We start from the raw sequence: 20,684 nt of genomic DNA on the forward strand, positions 1-20,684 counted from the left end.
CAATGTTAATTTCCTGGTTTCGATCATTTTACTATGGTGATATAAGGTATTAACATTATGGAAATCTGGGTAAACTCTCCGATTTTTCCAACTTTTCTATAAATCTAAGATTTTTAAATAAAAATGTTTAAAGCAAGACACAATTCGGGGCGCCTGGGTGGCTCAGTCAGTTAAGCGGCCGACTTCGGCTCAGGTGATGATCTCGTGGTCCGTGAGTTCGAGCCCCGCGTTGGGCTCTGTGCTGACAGCTCAGAGCCTGGAGCCTGTTTCAGATTCTGTGTCTCTCTCTCTCTGGCCCTCCCCCATTCATGCTTTGTCTCTCTCTGTCTCAAAAATAAATAAACGTTGGGGCGCCTGGGTGGCGCAGTCAGTTAAGCGTCCGACTTCAGCCAGGTCACAATCTCGCGGTCCGTGAGCTCGAGCCCCGCGTCGGGCTCTGGGCTGATGGCTCAGAGCCTGGAGCCTGTTTCCGATTCTGTGTCTCCCTCTCTCTCTGCCCCTCCCCCGTTCATGCTCTGTCTCTCTCTGTCCCCAAAAAAATAAATAAACGTTGAAAAAAAAATTTTTTTTTTAAAAAAATAAATAAACGTTAAAAAAAAATTAAAAAAAAAAAGACACAATTCTACATTTGGTAGAAATATAAATATAATTTGATTAAGAAGTCTGAGATCCTAAAGAAGGAATAATACAATAAAAATACAAGGCACAAATATTTTAACAAATAATACAATTTACAAATAGAGATTATTATAATCAGCATTTGGCTTCTCAGACACAAAGACACACTGTTCTTAAAACCAGGAAGGAGCTCTCCAAATCACCCACTCCATCCCTTCCTTAAGATGAAAGTACTTTTAAACCAGTAAAGACACCAGTGAATTTATCCTAAACTTAAAAGAACTTCAGTGTAATTATGTTGTATAATTTCCTTTAGTATTCAAATCTGGTGTAATTAAATACCGAGAATTAAATCTTAAAAAAAAATTTTTTTTTAGTATAGTTGACACACAATGTTATATTAGTTTCATGTATTATTAGTTTCAGTATATTAGTTTCAGGTAAATCTTATACACAGAAAAAAAGCACATGTTTAAAAACCCTAAGTGGGAGAACTATTTGCAAATTATGCATCTGATGAGCGGTTCATATCTAAAATACATAAAGAACTCTAACTCAACAAAAAATCAACCGAATTAAAATGGGCAAAAGGCATTTCTCCTCAAAGATGATATAAAATGGCCAACAGGTATATGAAGAGATGCTCAACATCAGTAATCATGAGAGAAAAGTGCAAGTCAAAAACAATAAGATATTACCTCACACCCATTAAGACTACCACTAAAAAAAAAAAAAAACTCCAGAAAATAACAAGTGCAAGTGTTGGCCAACAAAACCCTTCGCACTGTTGACAGGTCTGTAAAATGGTTGCGTCCACAATGAAAAACAGTATGGAGGTTCCTCAAAAAATTAAAAGTACAACTACCTTGTGATCCGACAATCTCACTTTTGGGAATATATCCAAGTGGATCGAAAACAGGGTCTCAAAGAGATATTTGTATACCTATGTTCACAACAGCATTATTCACAATAGCCAAAAGGTAGAAGTAACCCAAATGTTCATCGATATGTGAATGGATAAACACAATGTGGTATATACATACAATGGAATATCACTCAGTTTTAGAAAGAAGGAAATCCTGTCACATGCTACAACATAAGTGAAACTTGAGGACATCATGCTAAGTCAAATAAGGCACTCATAAAAAGACAGATGCTGTATGATTCCACCTATACAAGGAATCTAAAGTAGTCAAATTCAGAGAAATAGAAAGTAGAATGATGATGACTACCAGGGGCTGAGGACGGAGGAGAAAGGGGAGTTGTTCTTTAACGGATATAGAGTTTTGGCTTTACAAGACGAAAAAGGTCTGGAGATCTGTCTTACAACAATGTAAACATACGTAATACTGCCCAAGTATACCTTTAAACATTAAGATGGTAAATTTTGTGTAAACGTATTTTTTAGCAAAACAACAAACAAATACCTTAAATGATTTCTTAAAACAAATACAATTTCTTATTCTGCCAATCAAAGCTCTCTAAAATTTGGTAGCCAATTTGGCTTTTCAGCCAATTTCTCACAATGTCCCCTGTTTTACTTCTAAACAAAATGGATAACTAATAATACTCTAAATTCAGCCCATACATTTTAAGTCCCCAGCTCAGTAGTCTCAATCTTGGCAACACAGCAATATTACTTGTATTAAGTAATAAATAAGTAAGTTTTTTAAAAACACAACTGTTTGGCCCGCACCCTTCAGAGACGCTGAACTGGTGAAGGGCCCAGATATCTATCTGTACTTTTTTTTTTTTTTAATTTTTTTTTTTTCAACATTTATTTATTTTTGGGACAGAGAGAGACAGAGCATGAACGGGGGAAGGGCAGAGAGAGAGGGAGACACAGAATCGGAAACAGGCTCCAGGCTCTGAGCCATCAGCCCAGAGCCCGACGCGGGGCTCGAACTCACGGACCGCGAGATCGTGACCTGGCTGAAGCCGGACGCTTAACCGACTGCGCCACCCAGGCGCCCCTCTATCTGTACTTTCAAATGCTATGGACTCAAGAATTAGTGCTTGAATGCATCTGTGTTGGCACACTCTTGTCAAACCCTTATCTACTCTTGAAGGGTCATTTTAAAAGTCTGCTTCCTCTAAAACCCTAACTGGATATGTTCTCTTGCTTCTTTTAGCCACCATTAGCACTTCCTTTTATCTTTTATGTCACATATATTCTCATTTATGATACAGTCATCTGTGTGTTCATCATACTTTGGGCAAATTTTTTAATCTGGGCCTCGGTTTCCTCATCCATGAAAAGGGAAAAATGATATCCACTTCCCTGGGTTGAAAAAAATGACACAGGATTAAAGGAGATACAAAGTGCCTAGCACAGTGCCAGACAATCATAGTGGGTGAATCATAAGTGTTAGTTCTCTTTATCTCTTGCTGCTTTCCCCTTATTCCCCAAACATCAGATTGAACCTTTTTCTTCAACCATGTTAACTAATTTCACTTTAGTGAAAACACCAAACCTCTTAAATGTAGAAGCAGTGGGGCGCCTGGGTGGCGCAGTCGGTTAAGCGTCCGACTTCAGCCAGGTCACGATCTCGCGGTCCGTGAGTTTGAGCCCCGCGTCAGGCTCTGGGCTGATGGCTCAGAGCCTGGAGCCTGTTTCCGATTCTGTGTCTCCCTCTCTCTCTGCCCCTCCCCCGTTCATGCTCTGTCTCTCTCTGTCCCAAAAAATAAATAAACGTTGAAAAAAAAAAAATTAAAAAAAAAAAAAAAATGTAGAAGCAGAAATCTAGTCTTTATAGAGATTTTATGGCTTTTTGGGAAATTACTTGTTCTGAGCAGGATTTTTATCATCCAAACAGTTGCAAAGCACTTTATTTTTATGGAGAGTCCATGTCAGTTACTGAGTTTGCCTTACTCCATCTTTAGCTAGATGATAAAAGTAATTAGGCACTAAGGCACTGTTCTAAGTGCTTTACATATATTAACTTAATCCTTACAACAACCCTATGAGATAGGTGCTTTTATTCTCTCCATTTACAGATGAGAAAACTGAGTCATCCATAAATTATGAAACCTGCCTACAGTCACACTGCTGTGATTCAAATCCAGGCAGTCTGACACCTGACCCCATGATCTTAATCATAATCACTCTTCTAAACTGCATTTTCAAGAATCTTAAAATATCTGTTTAGGGGCAGCTGGGTGGCTCAGTCGGTTGAACATCGGACTCTTGATTTCAGCTCAGGTCATGATCCCAGGGTCATGGGATCAAGCCCTGTGTTGGGCTCTACACTGAGCCTGCTTGAGATTCATTCTCTCTCTCTCTCTCTCTCTCTCTCTCTTTCTCTCTGCCCTTCTCCTTCATTCATCCTCTCCCTAAAATTAAAAAAAAAAAAAAAAAAAAAAACATACATACATATGCGTATCTGTCTTAGTGTTTAACATAGCAAGCAAAAACAAAAGAAAAAGAAAAGAACCAAACATTAAAGATTTTAACCTCAAAAGATTTAAGATTAAAACAAAATTTTATTTTATTTATCTTTTTTTTTTTTTAAGGTTTTATTTTTGGGGCACCTGGGTGGCTCAGTCAGTTAAGCAGCCGACTTGATTTCAACTCAAGTCATGATCACATGGTTCATGAGTTCAAGCCCCACCTTGGGTTCTGTGCTGACAGTGTAGAGCCTGCTTGGGATTCTCTCTCCCTCTCTCTCTGTTTTTCCTCCACTTGTGCCCTTTCTCTCTCTCAAAGTAAAGAAACTAAAAAATTAAAAATAAAGATTAAAAAAATTTTTTTTTTAATTTTAAGAGAGAGCACTCATGCACAAGTTGGGGAGAGGGGCAAAGGCAGAGGGAGAGAGAGAGCAGGAGAGAGGAGCAAAGAGAGAGGGTGAGAGAGTCTTAAGCAGGCTCCATGCTCAGCATGGTGCCCAACTCCAGGCTTGATCCCATAACCCTGGGCTCAATCCCTCAATCCTGGGATCATGACCTGAGCCGAAATCAAGAGTTGGAGGCTCAACCGACTGAGCCCTCCAGGCACCCCTAAAAGATTTTATTTTTAAGTAATCTCCACACCCAAAGTGGGGCTTCAACTTACAACCCCGAGATCAAGATCACATGCTCTACCAACTGAGATAGCGAGGCACCTCAAATCAAAATTTTACAAGATGACTCTAGGGCACCTGGGTGGCTCAGGCATTAAGCATCTGACTTCAGCTCAGGTCACGATCTCACAGTTCGTGAGCTTGAGCCCCACATCGGGTGACCTCAAGCCATGCTTCAGGTGAGCACAAGCCCCACTTCCGGTAAAAACACAAGCCCCAGGTTTAGGGGGAAAAAAAAGAGCACCTGGGTGGCTCAGTCGGTTAAGCATCTGACTTCAGCTTAGGTCATGACCTCATGGTTTATGGGTTCGAAACCTGCATCAGGCTCTGTGCTGACAGCTCAGAGCCTGGAACCTGCTTTGGATTCTGTGTCTCCCTCTGTCTCTCCCCCACTTGCACACACACACACTCTCTCTCTCTCTCTCTCTCTCTCTCTCCCTCTCAAAAATAAATTAATATTAAAACAAATTTTGAAAAAGGGGGCTCCTGGGTGGCTCAGTCGGTTAAGTGTCTGGCTTCAGCTCGGGTCACAATCTTGTGGTTCATGGGTTTGAGCCCCACGTCAGGCTCCGTGCTGACAGCTCAGAGCCTGGAGCCTGCTTCAGATTCTGTGTCTCCTCCTCTCTCTGCCCCTCCCATGCTCATGCTCTGTCTCTCTCTGCCTCTAATAAATAAACGTTAAAAAAACAAACAAACAAACAAACAAACAAACAACACAAGCTCCAGGTGAGCCCCGTTTCTCTCCCTCTCTCTCTCTCTGCCCCTTGCTCACTTTTGTCCTCTCTCCAAAACACAAAAATAAAAACAAAAAATAAAAGATGACTCTAATAATACAGCAAGTGGTATACCCAAAGTGTTTTTTAAAATGTTCTATTTATTTTTGAGAGGGTACGAGTGGGGGAGGGGCAGAGAGAGGGGGACAGAACATCCGAGGTGGGCTCTGCACTGACAGCACAGAGCCCGATGTGAGGGTCAAACTCACAAACCACGAGATTACAACCTGAGCTGAAGATGGACGCGCCACTGACTGAGTCACTCAGGTACCCCCAAAGTATAACTTCTACAAGAAAAATAAGGACTGTTTCACATGAAAGCCTATAAATACCACTACTCCTCAGCGGCAAAAAGCTTTTAATTACCAACTTTCCTTCAAGGCAAATAAATTTATCCCTCATAGACTGCTTTAACATCAGAAAGAGAGATCCAGGAAGACATCCAAGGGGGACAGGGAACCCGGATGGCTAGGTGCCATGTATGAACACTTAGCAGTGGGAAGCACATCATGAATCAGACCACATGTTTGGGAAGAATCCTACAGAAGCACCAAAGCCACTATGGACAACAATGGAGACAGTATTTAATCCAAATCAATACATTATGCTGAACAAAGATCAGATTTATATCTAGCTATGTGTTGGAATCAATAGAGCTGATTAACTGTCCTGAAAAAGCAATTAACTAACAGTCTACCAATTAACTGAGATATGTTTCAAAAGTTAAAAACCACATTGGATTGGAGATGTTTAAAGTTCTGACTTAGAAACTATTTCAGGGGGAAGACACCCATAATGCTAGAAAGAAGCCTGCAATTTACAGAAGTCCAGAAGGAGAAATAAGGATAACCATAGTTCATTCCTTTGTTCTGTTTCTATAATTAGTCCAAATAAAATGTGGATCTATCTCGGGGCTCACCTTAAATTGCTCTTCCTATCACAGAACTCATACTAGGTCGAGTTCTAAAGACACAGAATATGGTAATCAGAATAATTAAAAATGTCAAATATTATCACAAGGCTTATAATTTAAAAAAATAATCAACTGTCTGCCCCACGCCATCCCACCACCAAATTCACCTCTTTTAACTGCTGGTGCATGTGGTGTGTTACACCTACATCATTCCTCTACTGTCAAGATGCACTCTATGTATTCTACACCTGATCCCTTCCGGCGCTTCCACAAGTCCAAGTGCCTTCGCCTCCTCTGGCCTTGACTATACTAACCGGTTTCCCTACTTCCATTCTAAACCCCTTTAGTTCATTTGACACAAAACAGCTATTTAAAAAATGAAAAATGAGGGGCGCCTGGGTGGCTCAGTCGGTTAAGCGTCTGACTTCGGCTCAGGTCATGATCTTGCAGTTTGTGGGTTCAAGTCCTGCATGGGGCTCTGTGCTGACAGCTCAGAGCCTGGAGCCTGCTTCAGATTCTGTGTCTCCCTCTCTCTCTCTGCCCCTCTCCTGCTCATGTTCTGTCCCTCTGTTTCTCAAAAATAAATAAACGGTAAAAAAAAAAAAAAAAAAAAAAAATCAGATCACACTACTCTATTGTCTAAAATACACCCAGGCTTTAATAAGCATAGAGTAAATTCAAAGCTCCTTTCTACATAATGCAAAGCCCCCACATAATTTGGTTCCTGCCTGTATCTCTGACCACAGTTCCTAAGCTCTCTCTCCCTCGGTCACTATATCTGCTGATGAGAGAAACAAAGGCAAGAGAAATGTAACATAAGTTAAATCTCTTTACAGCTTGCAGCCCCCTGATAGACACCTGAAACCTGCAGAGTGTGACCTTCCTCAAGCAACTCATGGCTGCCTTACTTCCTTAATGTTTTTGTGTTATTAAAGACTAAAAACAAGAGTAGCCTTGTCTTAACAGTAGCTAGCCCCTCAAGGTCCTGAAAGCCTTGGTTTCAAATTCCTTAGAAACTACGCTATCCCTAACCCCACTAACTTAAAAGTATTTAATCAGTCACTCCTCACAACCCCAGTGCAGCTCTTTCTGCCCACAGGTTCTGTCCTGCTGCTATAATTAAATCACCCCTTTGCACCAAAGAGGCCTCAAGAATTCTTTCTTAGCCGTTTGCTCGAGAACCCCATCATAGCCACAACGGCTTTCCTAATTGTTTCTTGAACGGTCAAGCTCATGCATACCTCAAGGTCTACACTTGCTATTTCCTCCACCTGGAACACTCTTCAGATGTTCTCATGGCTGGCTCCTTCTCATCATATTAGTCACTGTTCAGATGTTATCCCTCAGCGAAGGCTTCCTTCACCATGCCCTACTTAATATATCCCTCGCTCCCATGCCACCATCCCAGTCACACTCCACTTAATAACCCTGGTTCTTTTTTTCTTTTTAATGTTTATTTATTTATTTTGAGAGAGAGAGAGCATGGGCATGAGCAGGGGGAGGGGCAGAGAGACAGGGGAGAGAGAATCCTAAGTAAGCTCTGCTCTGTCAGCACAAAGGCTGATGCAGGGCTTGATCTCATGAACTGTGAGATCATGAGTTGAGCAGAAAACAGGAGTCAGACGCTCAACCAACTGAGCCACCCAGGCGCCTCCCTGGTTTATTCTCTGAAGAGAGTAGTATTCTCTGAAGAGCAGTAATCATTATGACATTAAATTATGTGTTACTTATATGGTTATTGTTTGTCTCTTTTAAGTCATGAAAATTCCATTAAGTTAGCAGCTTTTCCTGACCTACTGCTCATCTCTAGGGCTTCGTCCTATGGCAGCACATATCAGAAGCTCAAAGATATTTGAATTTGTTTCTTAATTTCCTGAGGATCTTAAGTTACTTTGAAATCCTTGTTTAATAAAAAAAAAAAAAAAATTCATAATGAAAAATTTCAAACACAAGAGAATAGTATAACAAACTATTATACACAGTTTTAAAAATTACCTACTTGCAACCAATCTTATTCCAATTATCCCCTTAGCCATTTCATCTCCCACCAGATTATTTTGAAGTAAATCTCAGATAACATTTCATATATTATAAACACCCAGTCTGTATCTTACAAAAATAAATTCATAGATATATAAATTTTTGCAATATGCAGAATCTTTAAAAATTCACAAAATTCAGGGCCCATCTCCATCTGGGATCTAGCTATCAGAATCTACAGTGAGGCCTAGGCATATGTATTCCTGAAATTTTCTTCAGATGTTCTGATTCAGCTAGATTGTACACAACCAAAGACTGACATCTGGGAATGGTTCTAGAAGAGTCAGAACTGTCGATTACATAAAAACCATCTAAGGAGAGCCACTACAGCTGAAAATACCATTTACAAAACAAAGTTTCTGAGTTAGAACACCAAAAGAATATTAGAATTTAAAAAGAAAAACAGGAGGATGAATACTGAATCGAAGACACCTTACTTGGATACAGAAAGTGGCTGATTAAATTCTTCTTCCGCAGCAATGTTGCTCTCTTCAAAGCTGGGAATATCAACTGCTTTTAATGAAGATGCACTACCTGGAGGACTTGTGACTCCATTATTAATATCAACAGAAAAATTCATGTCCTCACTGGAAATCTTTGTATCATCTTGCCTCAGCTGAGATTCAGGCTCTTGACCATCGCCTGCTGCATTCCAAAACAAGCTGGCACCTAGAGGTTAAATGATGAGCAAGATACTGAAACAAATATTTTACTATAAAAATAAATCTCTGACAAACCTCTAAGACTAACTCTATTATTTTAACACTATTACCTAGAAATGTCTTCAGATTATATTTTTTTCAGAAATGCCATAAAGAGATTAGGTGAAAAGACAGAAAACTGGTGCACAAAGGTAAAGGGGACATTCTGGGCCTTCTCTTCAAGATGTGTGGCTCTCAAATGATGTGTTTTACATATTAAGGTTCTGAATACGATTTGGGGTGTATGCATGTGTACTGAAAACTGCTGTTATGAAAAACAAGGGAAAATAATATAAATACAAATTTCTAGGCTCTGTGATTTTTATCCTTAAACACAGTATTTATGAGACTACTCAGGGGCATATCAGGCAAGTATTAAGAATCAAATGTTTCCCAAACTTTATGGAGCATTTGCACAATTATTTGCAGAACTATTTACATTTACTCTTATTGGCTCACTGTTTTTCTTTAAATCAACTCACTTTATTTTTACCTAGCTTCACCATTTCTGTGAAACCACAGATTTGATGTGCTGTATTTTTCCAATACTCATAAGAATAAATGCATCTACAAAATATAAAACATTCATCTTTAAACCATCCCAAATTATCTTTTGAATCTGAGTGGTATGCATTCCACAACTTGGGAAATACTGCTATGCATAATGACTTAAAGAAATAGTTAAAATCAAAAAGTACATCCAAGTCAAAATGGTTTCTACTTTGAGGGTCAACCTGGGTGATTAAAAAAAAATAAATTAATAAATGAATGATTTAATTTTGTATTCATGAAACATTAAAACCTGTCTTAAGAAAGGACAATTATAAAAAAGTTACATGAGTGCTGCTACTCTTCTGGAATATTTATCAATATATACCTTCAGGAAACTAAGTATCATTGTAGAAGAAACATGTTTCTAAAAGTCACTTATTCTAATGATTATTAATAATGCATTTTTCTGCATATAAGTAATAACCACCCTAGATCATCCAAGCTGAATTACTGAATATGAATTATGCAGTTTCAAAATGATTTCAGAATGTAAGTTTAAACATGTAAATGACTTCATTCAATGATCTTTTATTAAGCACACATGACTCAGGCATCATGTTAACTAATGAGATACAATAGTGAATAAGGTAGTGTTTCAGATCCCCAAAGCTTATGGATGAGAAGCAACTGTAATATAGTAAGTAGACAGTTTTATAGGAGCAAACATAGATGTTTGCTATCTATGTACGTTTGGTTAGCTCACGATACCCGCAGCTCCTTGTCCACCACCCCTCTACATTACACACACACACACTTTCTCTGGGGACTACCACCCCTGCAATTAACAAAGGTAGGACTCCAAAAGACATGTTCCTATTATGTGCTTCTCACCCCCCTTACCGCTGAACCAGGGATTAAACCCTAATCCAAACTAGGCCATTCAGGTTCTCTGCAATTTGAAACAAGACTGAAGACAGTAACCTGGTTTGTGTAACACATACCCTTTGGAGCTTTGGGTGAGCTGTATTTTAAGATGCAAAGCAGTGAAGAAAGAATGAGTAAATCAGCCACGCGCAATAGTTGAACAGTCCTAATGGTATTCCAGTTTCCAGTTCTAGTTTTTTCCTGAAGTCCAGCCCCATTCTTGGCCTTGGTTTTCATGAAACATCCTCATATCCTTCCAGTAAATTCCCCTTCCTTGCTTAAATTATTTCAAAGTGGTTTATATTACTTGCAGCCAAAGAATCTTGACTAATATTCAGTAATAATTGACTTACTGTACATGAGGTTCTTGCTCCCCTGCCTCCGTGCTCCCCTCCACGTGGATAGTTAACAAATGAGTTCAGAAATAGAATACAGGAATCTGCCTTCTTTCTTTTTTCTCCCTCTCAAATCTTTACTTTCCAGCTCAAATCTCCATCTGCTACTTTTCCAAGTCTTAGGTCATCAGCCCACCTCCACTCTTCTGATGTTTGAGTATCACCATCTTCATTTCCAAAAGCAGCTCAAATGCAATAGATACTTACACTGAACTCATCCTCTCTTCCCTGCTTCCCTAGGTCATCTAGGCTGAAAATCCTAGTATAACTTTTATTTTCATCTTTAATAAACTTTCAATATTAGAATAGGTCTAGATTGATAGAGATGATAATACAGAGTTCCTGTACACTCTCCTCACCCAGTTTCCCCTGTGCCATCTTATGGCACACTTTTCAAAATCAAGAAACCAACGTTGGTGCATGACAAAAATCTCCAGATTTTATTTGAATTTCACCAATTTTTCCACTAATGTCCTTTTTCTGTTCCAGGATCCAAACCAGGGTATTACACTGCAATTAGCAGGAGTACTTTTGAATCCTACACCTCCTCCAACTGCCACATCCAATTAGTTACCAAATCTTATTAACACCCTGCACAACTCTTTCTCTTCATTATTGTCACCATCACTCTATGTACTAATAGGCATCTTGCTAGATCTTGGGGACATTCTTGAAGACATTCTTAAAGATCTCAAAGGGTCTGGTGATGAGCAAACATGCAAGCAAACAAATATACATCATTTACATTATTAATTGATTTTTTAAAAAGACCTTCAATGATGCATACCAAACAAAGGAGACTTTCCTTTTTAAAAGATGTAATAAAGGCTCTCCATAAAATATTACAGTACTAGACAATTCAGAGCCTGTGTTTTCTCACTGTGCCCATACTATTTTCTCTACCCACCCTATTCTGCCATCTCTCAATTCCACCTACTAAAATCCTACATACCCTTCAAGGCCCAGAGTCAGTAACACCGCATAGATGAAAAAAACTTTCCCTGATCCCTCAAACCACAGATGATTTTTCTTACAAGAATTGGGTCCAGCCTAGGAATGTATCAAATACTATGTATGATGTCATGTGGTTTCACATTTGTTTTCAAATATAGTTCTCTTTCATGAAGAGTAAAATTACACAAAGACTTAAATAAGTGATACTCCCATCACCCTGGTTTTGGTTCTATTTGTACCATGCACCAATTTCAACATCAAAATTTTCGTTTTTTGTTTTGTTTTTTTTTTTTTTTTTATTTTTGGGACAGAGAGAGACAGAGCATGAATGGGGGAGGGGCAGAGAGAGAGGGAGACACAGAATCGGAAACAGGCTCCAGGCTCCGAGCCATCAGCCCAGAGCCTGACGCGGGGCTCGAACTCACGGACCGCGAGATCGTGACCTGGCTGAAGTCAGATGCTTAACCGACTGCGCCACCCAGGCGCCCCTCAAAATTTTAAAAGTAGATATGAAAAGCATTTTTTAAAATTCCTTCCAAATAAAAAAAACAATTACCTGTGCTCACAGCAATGCTCACACTTTTTCTCATGTGCAAGCCAGGAGAAGACTGTGCTTCCATGGAAACCAGCTCCATCTGTCTTGCTGCTTGTGCCGTGTTTTCAACAGAGGTTGTCTTAGGGGAACAGGGCTGCAGAGACTGTGCCTCCAATAAACGCTGAATCTGTATCAATTAACAACATATTTTAAACTGGCCATGGAAGTAATCACCAAATTGCAGTGGAGTTTAAAAATGAATTACAAAGTGTCCCAATTACAAATAAGTGGCTTTTAACTAGATTTTTTTCACATTTCAGTTAGATCATACCATAAAACTTATTCAATGCAGAAATCACTATCCTTCGTTATTAAGACCCACTTAAGTGGGCTAAATGTAAATTTTATTTTATTTTACTATTTATTTATTTATTTTAGTTTTTGAGAGTGAGTGTGAGCAAGCAGGGCAGGGGCAGAAGGAACAGGAGAAAATCTTAAGCAGGCTCCACTCCTAGCGAGGAGCCCAACATGGGGCTCGATCTCATGACTGTGAGGATCATGCCTTGACCCAAAATCAAGGGTTGGACACTCAACCCACTGAGCCACTCAGGCACACTTTTATTATTTCTTTTAAAGTAAACTCCAGGCCCAACGTGGGGCTTAAACTTATAACCCCAAGATCAAGAGTTGCATGCTCTACTGACTGAGCCAGCCAGGTGTCCCATGGCTAAGCATAAATTTAAAAGTGAAACACAGGGGCACCTGGCTGGCTCAGTCGGAAGAGCATGTGTCTCTTGATCTTGGGGTTGTGAGTTCAAGCCCCATGCTGGGTGCAGAGATTACTCAAAAAAAAAAAAAAAAAAATTAATAAACCAAAAAAAGTAAAAACATGAAGGTATTTAGATTGACATTCATAACTTTAAACTTGTGTAAAAAAGCCTAAATGTTAGCACTTCAAATAAATATTTCAAGAGTACCTGGTTCGCTTAGTCAATTGAGGGTCCAGCTTCGGCTCAGGTCGTGATCTCATGGTTCATGAGTTCAAGTCCTGCATCAGGCTCTGTGCTGACAGCTCGGAGCCTGGAGCCTGCTTCGGATTCTGGGTCTCCCTCTCTCTCTGCCCCTCCCCCACTCTTTCACTATCTCAAAAATAAACATTTAAATAAATAAATAATAAAAATTTCATTCCTATTCCACCTACAAATCAAAAGATAAGAGCTACACTTAACCAAATCTTCAACATTTTTACACAAGGTTCTTCTTATAAAGGTTAACCAGAATAGCCCATGTTTGGCTGTGCTAAACTAGAATTATTAGTTTTTTTTAATGTTTATTTATTTTTGAGAGAGTGCAAGGGGGAAGAGGCAGAAAGAGAGGGGACAGAGGATCCAAAGCAGGCTGTGCACTGCCAACAGCAAGCCCAACGCGGGGCTCGAACCCACGAACTGCGAGACCACGACCTGAGCCAAAGTTGGAGGCTCAACAGACTGAGCCACTCAGGCACCTCACAACTGAAATTATTAATAACAGTAGTGAACACTTACTGTTTCCTGTTTACAAGATACTGTATGAAGAGTGTTTATGTACGATTAATACAAGCATCCCATGAAGAATGTATTATTTTTTAAATGACATTTTTTTTTAAGTTTATTTATTTTGAGAGAGAGAGTGCTCACATGAGCAGGGGAAGGGCAGAGAGAAAAGGAAAAGGAGAATCCCAAGCAGGCTCCACACTGTCAGCACAGAACCCAACACAGGGCTCGAATTCTCGAACCATGAGATCATGACTTGAGCTGAAACCAAGAGTTGGACACTTAACTGACTGAGCCACCCAGGTGCCCCAAGAACGTACTACTATTTTAAGTTTACTTATTTTGAGAGAGACAAAGACAGCACAAGTGGGGGAGAGGCAGAGAGACAAGCCTGACACAGGGCTCAAACCCACAAAACTGTGAGATCACAACCTGGGCCGAAACCAAGAGTCGGATGCTTAACTGAGCCACCCATGCATCTCAAGAATGTGCTACTATTAAACACACTTTACAGATAAGAAAACTTGAGAAATTAAAAATAAAGTCACTTGCCCAGAACATGTAACTAATAAGTAGCAATGCTAAGGTTCAAACACCAAGTTTTCTTTACTCCTTTTAAAACTGAAATAGAATTCACATACCATTTAAAACTTATCCCTTTAAAATATACAATTCAGTATTTTTTAGTAAAGCCACCACAAGTTTGCAACCATCACCACCATCTAATTCTAGAACATTTTCATCAATCCCCTGAAAAAACTCTGTAACCATTAGCAGTCACTCTCTATTGCCCATCCCTAGCCTCTGGCAACCACTAATTTACCTTCTGTCTCCACATATTTGCCTATTCTAAACATTTGATATAAATGAAACCACATAATATGTGGCCTTGTATTTTGCTTCTTTTACTTAGTATAACATTTTCAAAGTTCATCCATGTTGTTGTATCTACCAATACTTTGTGGCTGAATAATATTCTGTGTGTGGATATGTCACAGTGTGTTTATGCATTCATCAGTTGATGGGCATTGAGTTGCTTTCACTTTTAGCTATTATAATGTTACTATGAACATTTGTATATAAGATTTTATGTGCTCATATTTTTTCATTTCTCTTGGGTATATACTTAGGAGTGGAAGAGCCTCGCTTTTTAAACACTGTGATTTTCTACTTCCCTGTAAATTACACTAATGTGTTTAATTCGTCTCACTTATTTCAGCAAATTAACTTTACTAATATAAGAAAATATAAGTTATCCACAAATTATCAAGATAGGTAGAAATACAGCCTGCATTAATAATACAAAATAGCCTATGTACTTATAGTGGTTTGTAGCATGGACTTTGGTGTCATGATGTAAGTTTAAATCCTACTCTGCTACCTTTTGGATAAGCTATTTAACCACTATGAGCTTCAATATCACCTAAAGCTAAAGTAGTCGTAAGGATTAAGAGACAAATAAAATAGTTGTAACTTTTTGACTGCTGACTACAGTCAGGTCCTACACTAACCACTTGATACACGTACATACACACATACACACACATAAACTCATTTAACCATCAAATCTACATGTAATAGCAATCACTGCTCCCAATTCACAGATGAGAAGACTGAGGTCTAGAGAAATCACACAAGAAACACTTGATAATAAAGCTATAGTGATTAACTAAATAGTACTGGTGCTGGAATAGACAGGCAAATCAACGGAGAATATGGTACAGAAATAGATACAAATACATGGTACTTCTATTGTAAAAAAATATATCTCCAATCATTAACAAAAGATCCATTATTCAATAAATATATGAGGCCAGTTATTTGATTATTAAAAAGGGAAAAACCTCTTATCTCACATATCAAAATAAAGCAAAAAATATAATTCTGAAGGGGGAGAGAAGATGAATATATTTTTTACAATCTGGAAGAGAAAAGGGCTTTCTAAACATAATTAACACCCAAAAAGGAAATGATAAATCTAATTATATCTAAACTGGAATATTCTGTACAAACAAATGGTTAAAACACAAAACATTTAACACAAACTGTAAGAAATGCTTACCACATACATATGATAAAAAATCAATTTCCTCAATATACAATGAGCTCTTAAAAATTTAATTAGAAAAAAACCTAAAATGGGTAAATGACAGACTTTATACAAAGAAAAAATAGCCAATAAATAATAAAATGATCAATCTTGATTATAATAATATAGTGCAAATTAAAACAATTTCTACTTACGACTGATACTCATTTTTTATTTAAGAGAGAGCGTGCGAGCAGGGGAAAGGGGTGAAAAGAGAGAAAGGGAGAATCTCAAGCTGAAACATTTAGCTACATTAAAATTTCTGCCAAATATCTGTACGGATTTATAAAAATCAAGCTTATATTCTACAATTTCAGAGAATTTACCTAGGTTTAAAAAACAGCAAAACTACATTTTTCTCAAGTGTCTCATCTATACCATTTTTAAGCAGCATTTTTATTTATTTATATTTTATTTATTTTAAAAAGTTTACTTTGAGAGAGAGAGAGCACATGCACAAGCATGCAAGGGGGGGAAAGGACAGAGAGAGAGAGAGAGAGAGAGAGAGAGAGAACGAACCCCAAGCAGGCTCCACACTGCCAGAATGGAGCCCAACACAGGGCTTGGCCTCAGAAATGAAAGATCATGAACTGAGCCAAAATCAAGAGTCTTTTAACCAGCTCAGCCACCCAGACACCCCTATTTATATATTTATTTTTAAGTTTACTTATCTAAGTAATCTCTACACCCAATGTGGGGCATGAACTCATGACCCTGAAATCAAGAGTCCCATGCTCTTCTGACTGAGCTAGCCAGGTATCCTTAAGCAGAATTTTTTATATATCATTACCTTTTTTTATTTTTGCAAAATGCAAAACAACTTTACAAAACAAAGATGTTAAAAAATCATACATGCATATAATGCCGATTATACATATATTTGCATAGTTATAGGATGATGGAAGAAGTATAAAAGAATATATTTCAGGTTGTTTTCATTCATACTCATGGGAACGGGAAGGAAGATGGTAGGGGATTTGGGGTGCATATGTGGAAGAAAGGTGCCAGTAAGGAAAGGAAAAAAAAAAAGGGCACAAGACTGAATGGTGTAGAATATAATTAAAAGACTAAAAACTGCCATAAATGCCTGAAGAAAGGAAGCATTTCATAATATAATGAATGGAATCCATCTAGTATAGATACACAGAAGATGTTCCGGAACTACTCTTGAAAGGTACACTGGCTGAAACTTATTAAACATACTACAGGGTTGACAAGTTAGAGACGCATCAGAATCCATTATGCAGGCTTTATATCTAGTGGTATACCAAGGTCTAGTAAATTACATAGACTTTCTGTTAGAGGCAACAAATGAAAAGAAAAATGCAGTTATATTGTAGGTTAGGATACACACCAGGCAGAGAAGAAAGGCCTGCTTTCTACTCCTGGTTCTACTCCTAACTAGCAATGTGTCATTGGCTAAAGTATACTCTCTCTAATCCCTTTTGCATTTATCTGTAAAACAACAAGAACTAGAATCCACTTTCCAAGTTTCCTTCTAGTTCTGATATTCTACAATTTTTTTTTAATGTTTATTTATTTTGAAAGACAGAGAGAGCAAGCAGGGGAGGGGCAAAGAGAGAGAAGAAAGAGAATTTCAAGCAGGCTCTGAGCCATCAGCACAAACCCCAATGGGGGGCTCTAAGTTAGTTATGAATCAGGAGACTGACCTGAGCAGAAATCAAGAGTCAGACACTCAACCAATGGAGCCACCTGGGCACCCCTGATATTCTACAGTTTTACTCCATAAAATGTAATTACTGAAGAATTGCCAGTTATTTTTAAGTAATCATATTAATACCAAGAACTTAGAAGAAGTAAGAAAGCTCGCAAACCTGTGCCTGAAGCAGTCTCAGCTGTCTGTCCTGTTCTGTGAGGAACCTATATGCATCCGGAGACAGTCCCATCATTCCATTATCTGGCCCGGTCTTGGGTGTGTGTGTGCACACTGCACAGGGCCGTGAGTTACATGCGTCCACGTGTGAAGGCAGTCTTGCCACAGGCGATGGTTCTACAGTGCTGTGGGGAGGGCAACCACCCGTGCTTCCCTGGGGTCTCAAGGCTATAGGACTACTTGAAGCACAGAATGCATTAGAATACAGAGCTGGACATCCACCTGGGTGAAATAACGAATGTTTGTGAAGGGCTTCAGACTGGAGGTCTTGAATGGACCCTACTGTATTCATTCCTTGCCAAGAATTTACTGGACTATACTGAATATGGCCATGATGCTGACAACAACTGCAGACATTTGTAGAATAGTAAGATGGTGGTGGTGGAGTAGGTATCTGAAGTTCCATTGGTCTTCCTGAATTACAGGATGAAAAAACAAAATTGTGTGGGTGGGACTGTGAGGCAAGAGAAGACTGCTTGGAATTACATGTGGAGGATCCTATACGATATTCTTCTTTGTGTAAATTTGTATCAGGAGACGGCCCATTAAGAGAAGATGGTTTACCACTGTTCCTGTTATGGGGGTTCCCTTTTTTACAGGTAGATGATTGTCTTACTTTGCCATGTCTTAAAGGAACAGTGCTCTGGGTTAACTGATTTGGTAACCCTCTCAAGGAAGGCTCTCCAGCTTTAGCTTCTAGGCTGTGTTCGTCATCGTAAAGCTGGGGTTGCAATGGATCCAAGTGTTCAGAGTGGTTAATCAACAAAGAAGGGTTTTCATTATTCACCATTTCCAATGGCTTAGGAAGAGGATTTGATTCTAAGAAATTGCCATCCAACACAAGCGAAAGTTCAGGAACTGATGGTTGGATCTTAGAAACCTATAAATGGGAAAGAAATGAAAGAGGGAAAGTATTTTTTAGGATGCCTCACTTTCTTCACACTAATATTTTCCAAATTATATCCAGTTACTTATTAACAAGTGTTTATTCTTTATTTAGACAGTTGACACATATTTTCTGGGCATCTTCTACGTGCCAGCACTAGGAATGTAACTGTGAGGAAAATAAACAAGGTCCCTGCACTAACAAACTTACTTAACAATGGAATTCCTTTTATTGGAACACTGATTATTGTTGCTTAAATCACATAACACAATATGGGAAACTGTTTTATAATAGACTTTTTTTTTACCCTCTCCCCGTAAAAAAAATTATCGTTGGCAGAATGCTTTAATAGATCTAGTAGCAAATAATGTTTCTGTATCTTAGGTAATAAAAGATCTTTCAATAAATATTTCAGAATATTTTTCTGCTAAGTAAAATTATTCACTGTTCTTCTTTTTATCAATACCAACTAGTAATTGGAAGAGAGCAGAAAAAAGTAAACACTACTCGCTGTGGTAAATTTGGTTATAATTTGATAGTAATTTTTAAAAATCTTTCCCATTCCTGGGGCACCTGGATGGCTGTTGGTTAAGTGTCCAACTCTCTCTCTCTTTTTTTAATGTTTGAATGTTTATTTATTTATTATTTTTTAATGATTTTTTTAATGTTTATTTTTGAGACAGAGACAGAGCATGAACGGGGAAGGGCCAGAGAGAGGGAGACACAGAATCTGAAACAGGTTCCAGGCTCTGAGCTGTCAGCACAGAGCCCGACGTGGGGCTCGAACTCACAGACTGCGAGATCATGACCTGAGCCGAAGTCGGCCGCTTAACCGACTGAGCCACCCAGGCGCCCCTATTTATTATTCTTAAAATCATGTTCATTTATTTGTTCTTGAGAGAAAGAGACAGAGTGCACAAGGTGGAGAGGGTCAGAGAGAGATGGAGACACAGAATGTGAAGCAGGCTCCAGGCTCCAACCTGTCAGTGCAGAGCCTGATGCGGGGCTCGAGCCCACAAACCATGAGATCATGATCCGAGCCAAAGTCGATGTTTAACTGACTGAGCCACCCAGGCGCCCCTAATGTTTATTTATTTTTTATAAAGAGAGAGAGGGAGAGAGAGAGAGAGAGAGCGCACGCATGAGCAGGGGAGGGCAGGGAGAGAGGGAAACACAGAATCCAAAGCAGGCTCCAGGTTCTGAGCTGTCCACATAGAGTACCACATGGGGCTTGAACTAACGAACCATGAAATCATAACCTGAGCCGAAGTCAGTGTCTTAACTGATTGAGCCCATCCCGGCGCTCCCGACTTTTTTTCGCCTCAGGTCAAGATCACAGAGTTCATGGGATCCAGCCCTACGTTGGGCTCTGCACTGATAGTGCAGGGCCTGCTTGGGATTCTCTCTCTCCCTTTCTTTCTGTCCCTCACCTACTTTCTTCTAGTAAGTAATTAGTCCAATTAAGGCACAACAATTCTACAATCAAAAAATTATGATTAGCAATCTCCAAAATCAAGTATCATGTTTTCTCAGATTTGGTTAATAAGAATCACTGTCAAGTTCTGGTGGTAGTACAGAATGTTGAGTCTACATGGGTTTTTTAAAAGCACCAGGTTCTGAAACCAAACCTCCTGAACTACTAGCTTTACTGAATTCCAGTTTTACTACTTACTAGTTGTTTAATACTGGGCAGGTACTTAACCAATCTGTGCCTCAGTATTCTCTGGAAGTAGTAATAAAAAGTACTTATTACAATATGTACACACATATGTATATATATCGCATACAATAATTACATATACTTGCGAGAAATATCTGTATCTATATATATAGATATAGCCACATTGATATATAGCTAGATACATCTTAGAATAAAAACT

At 38.9% G+C, this 20,684-nt stretch overlaps 1 protein-coding gene across 16 annotated transcripts in view; it reads right to left on the reverse strand.

Annotated features, from left to right (window-relative positions):
- The window catches only part of STIL (STIL centriolar assembly protein), a 66,093-nt gene that overhangs the window by 17,143 nt on the left and 28,266 nt on the right, over window positions 1-20,684 (reverse strand). For 15 of the 16 annotated variants that reach the window (XM_045477283.1, XM_045477284.1, XM_045477272.1 and 12 more), the window contains 3 exons: window positions 17,860-18,798; window positions 12,425-12,590; window positions 8,840-9,071 (listed from right to left, as the gene is read on the reverse strand). In XM_045477283.1, the coding sequence (XP_045333239.1) occupies window positions 8,840-9,071; window positions 12,425-12,590; window positions 17,860-18,798 (1,337 nt within the window). The remainder of the gene's footprint in view (window positions 1-8,839; window positions 9,072-12,424; window positions 12,591-17,859; window positions 18,799-20,684) is intronic. The other variant, XM_045477285.1, reaches the window with a different exon arrangement.

Source organism: Leopardus geoffroyi, chromosome C1, assembly GCF_018350155.1.
Source record: "Leopardus geoffroyi isolate Oge1 chromosome C1, O.geoffroyi_Oge1_pat1.0, whole genome shotgun sequence".
In the NCBI taxonomy this organism is placed as follows: Eukaryota; Metazoa; Chordata; class Mammalia; order Carnivora; family Felidae; genus Leopardus; species Leopardus geoffroyi.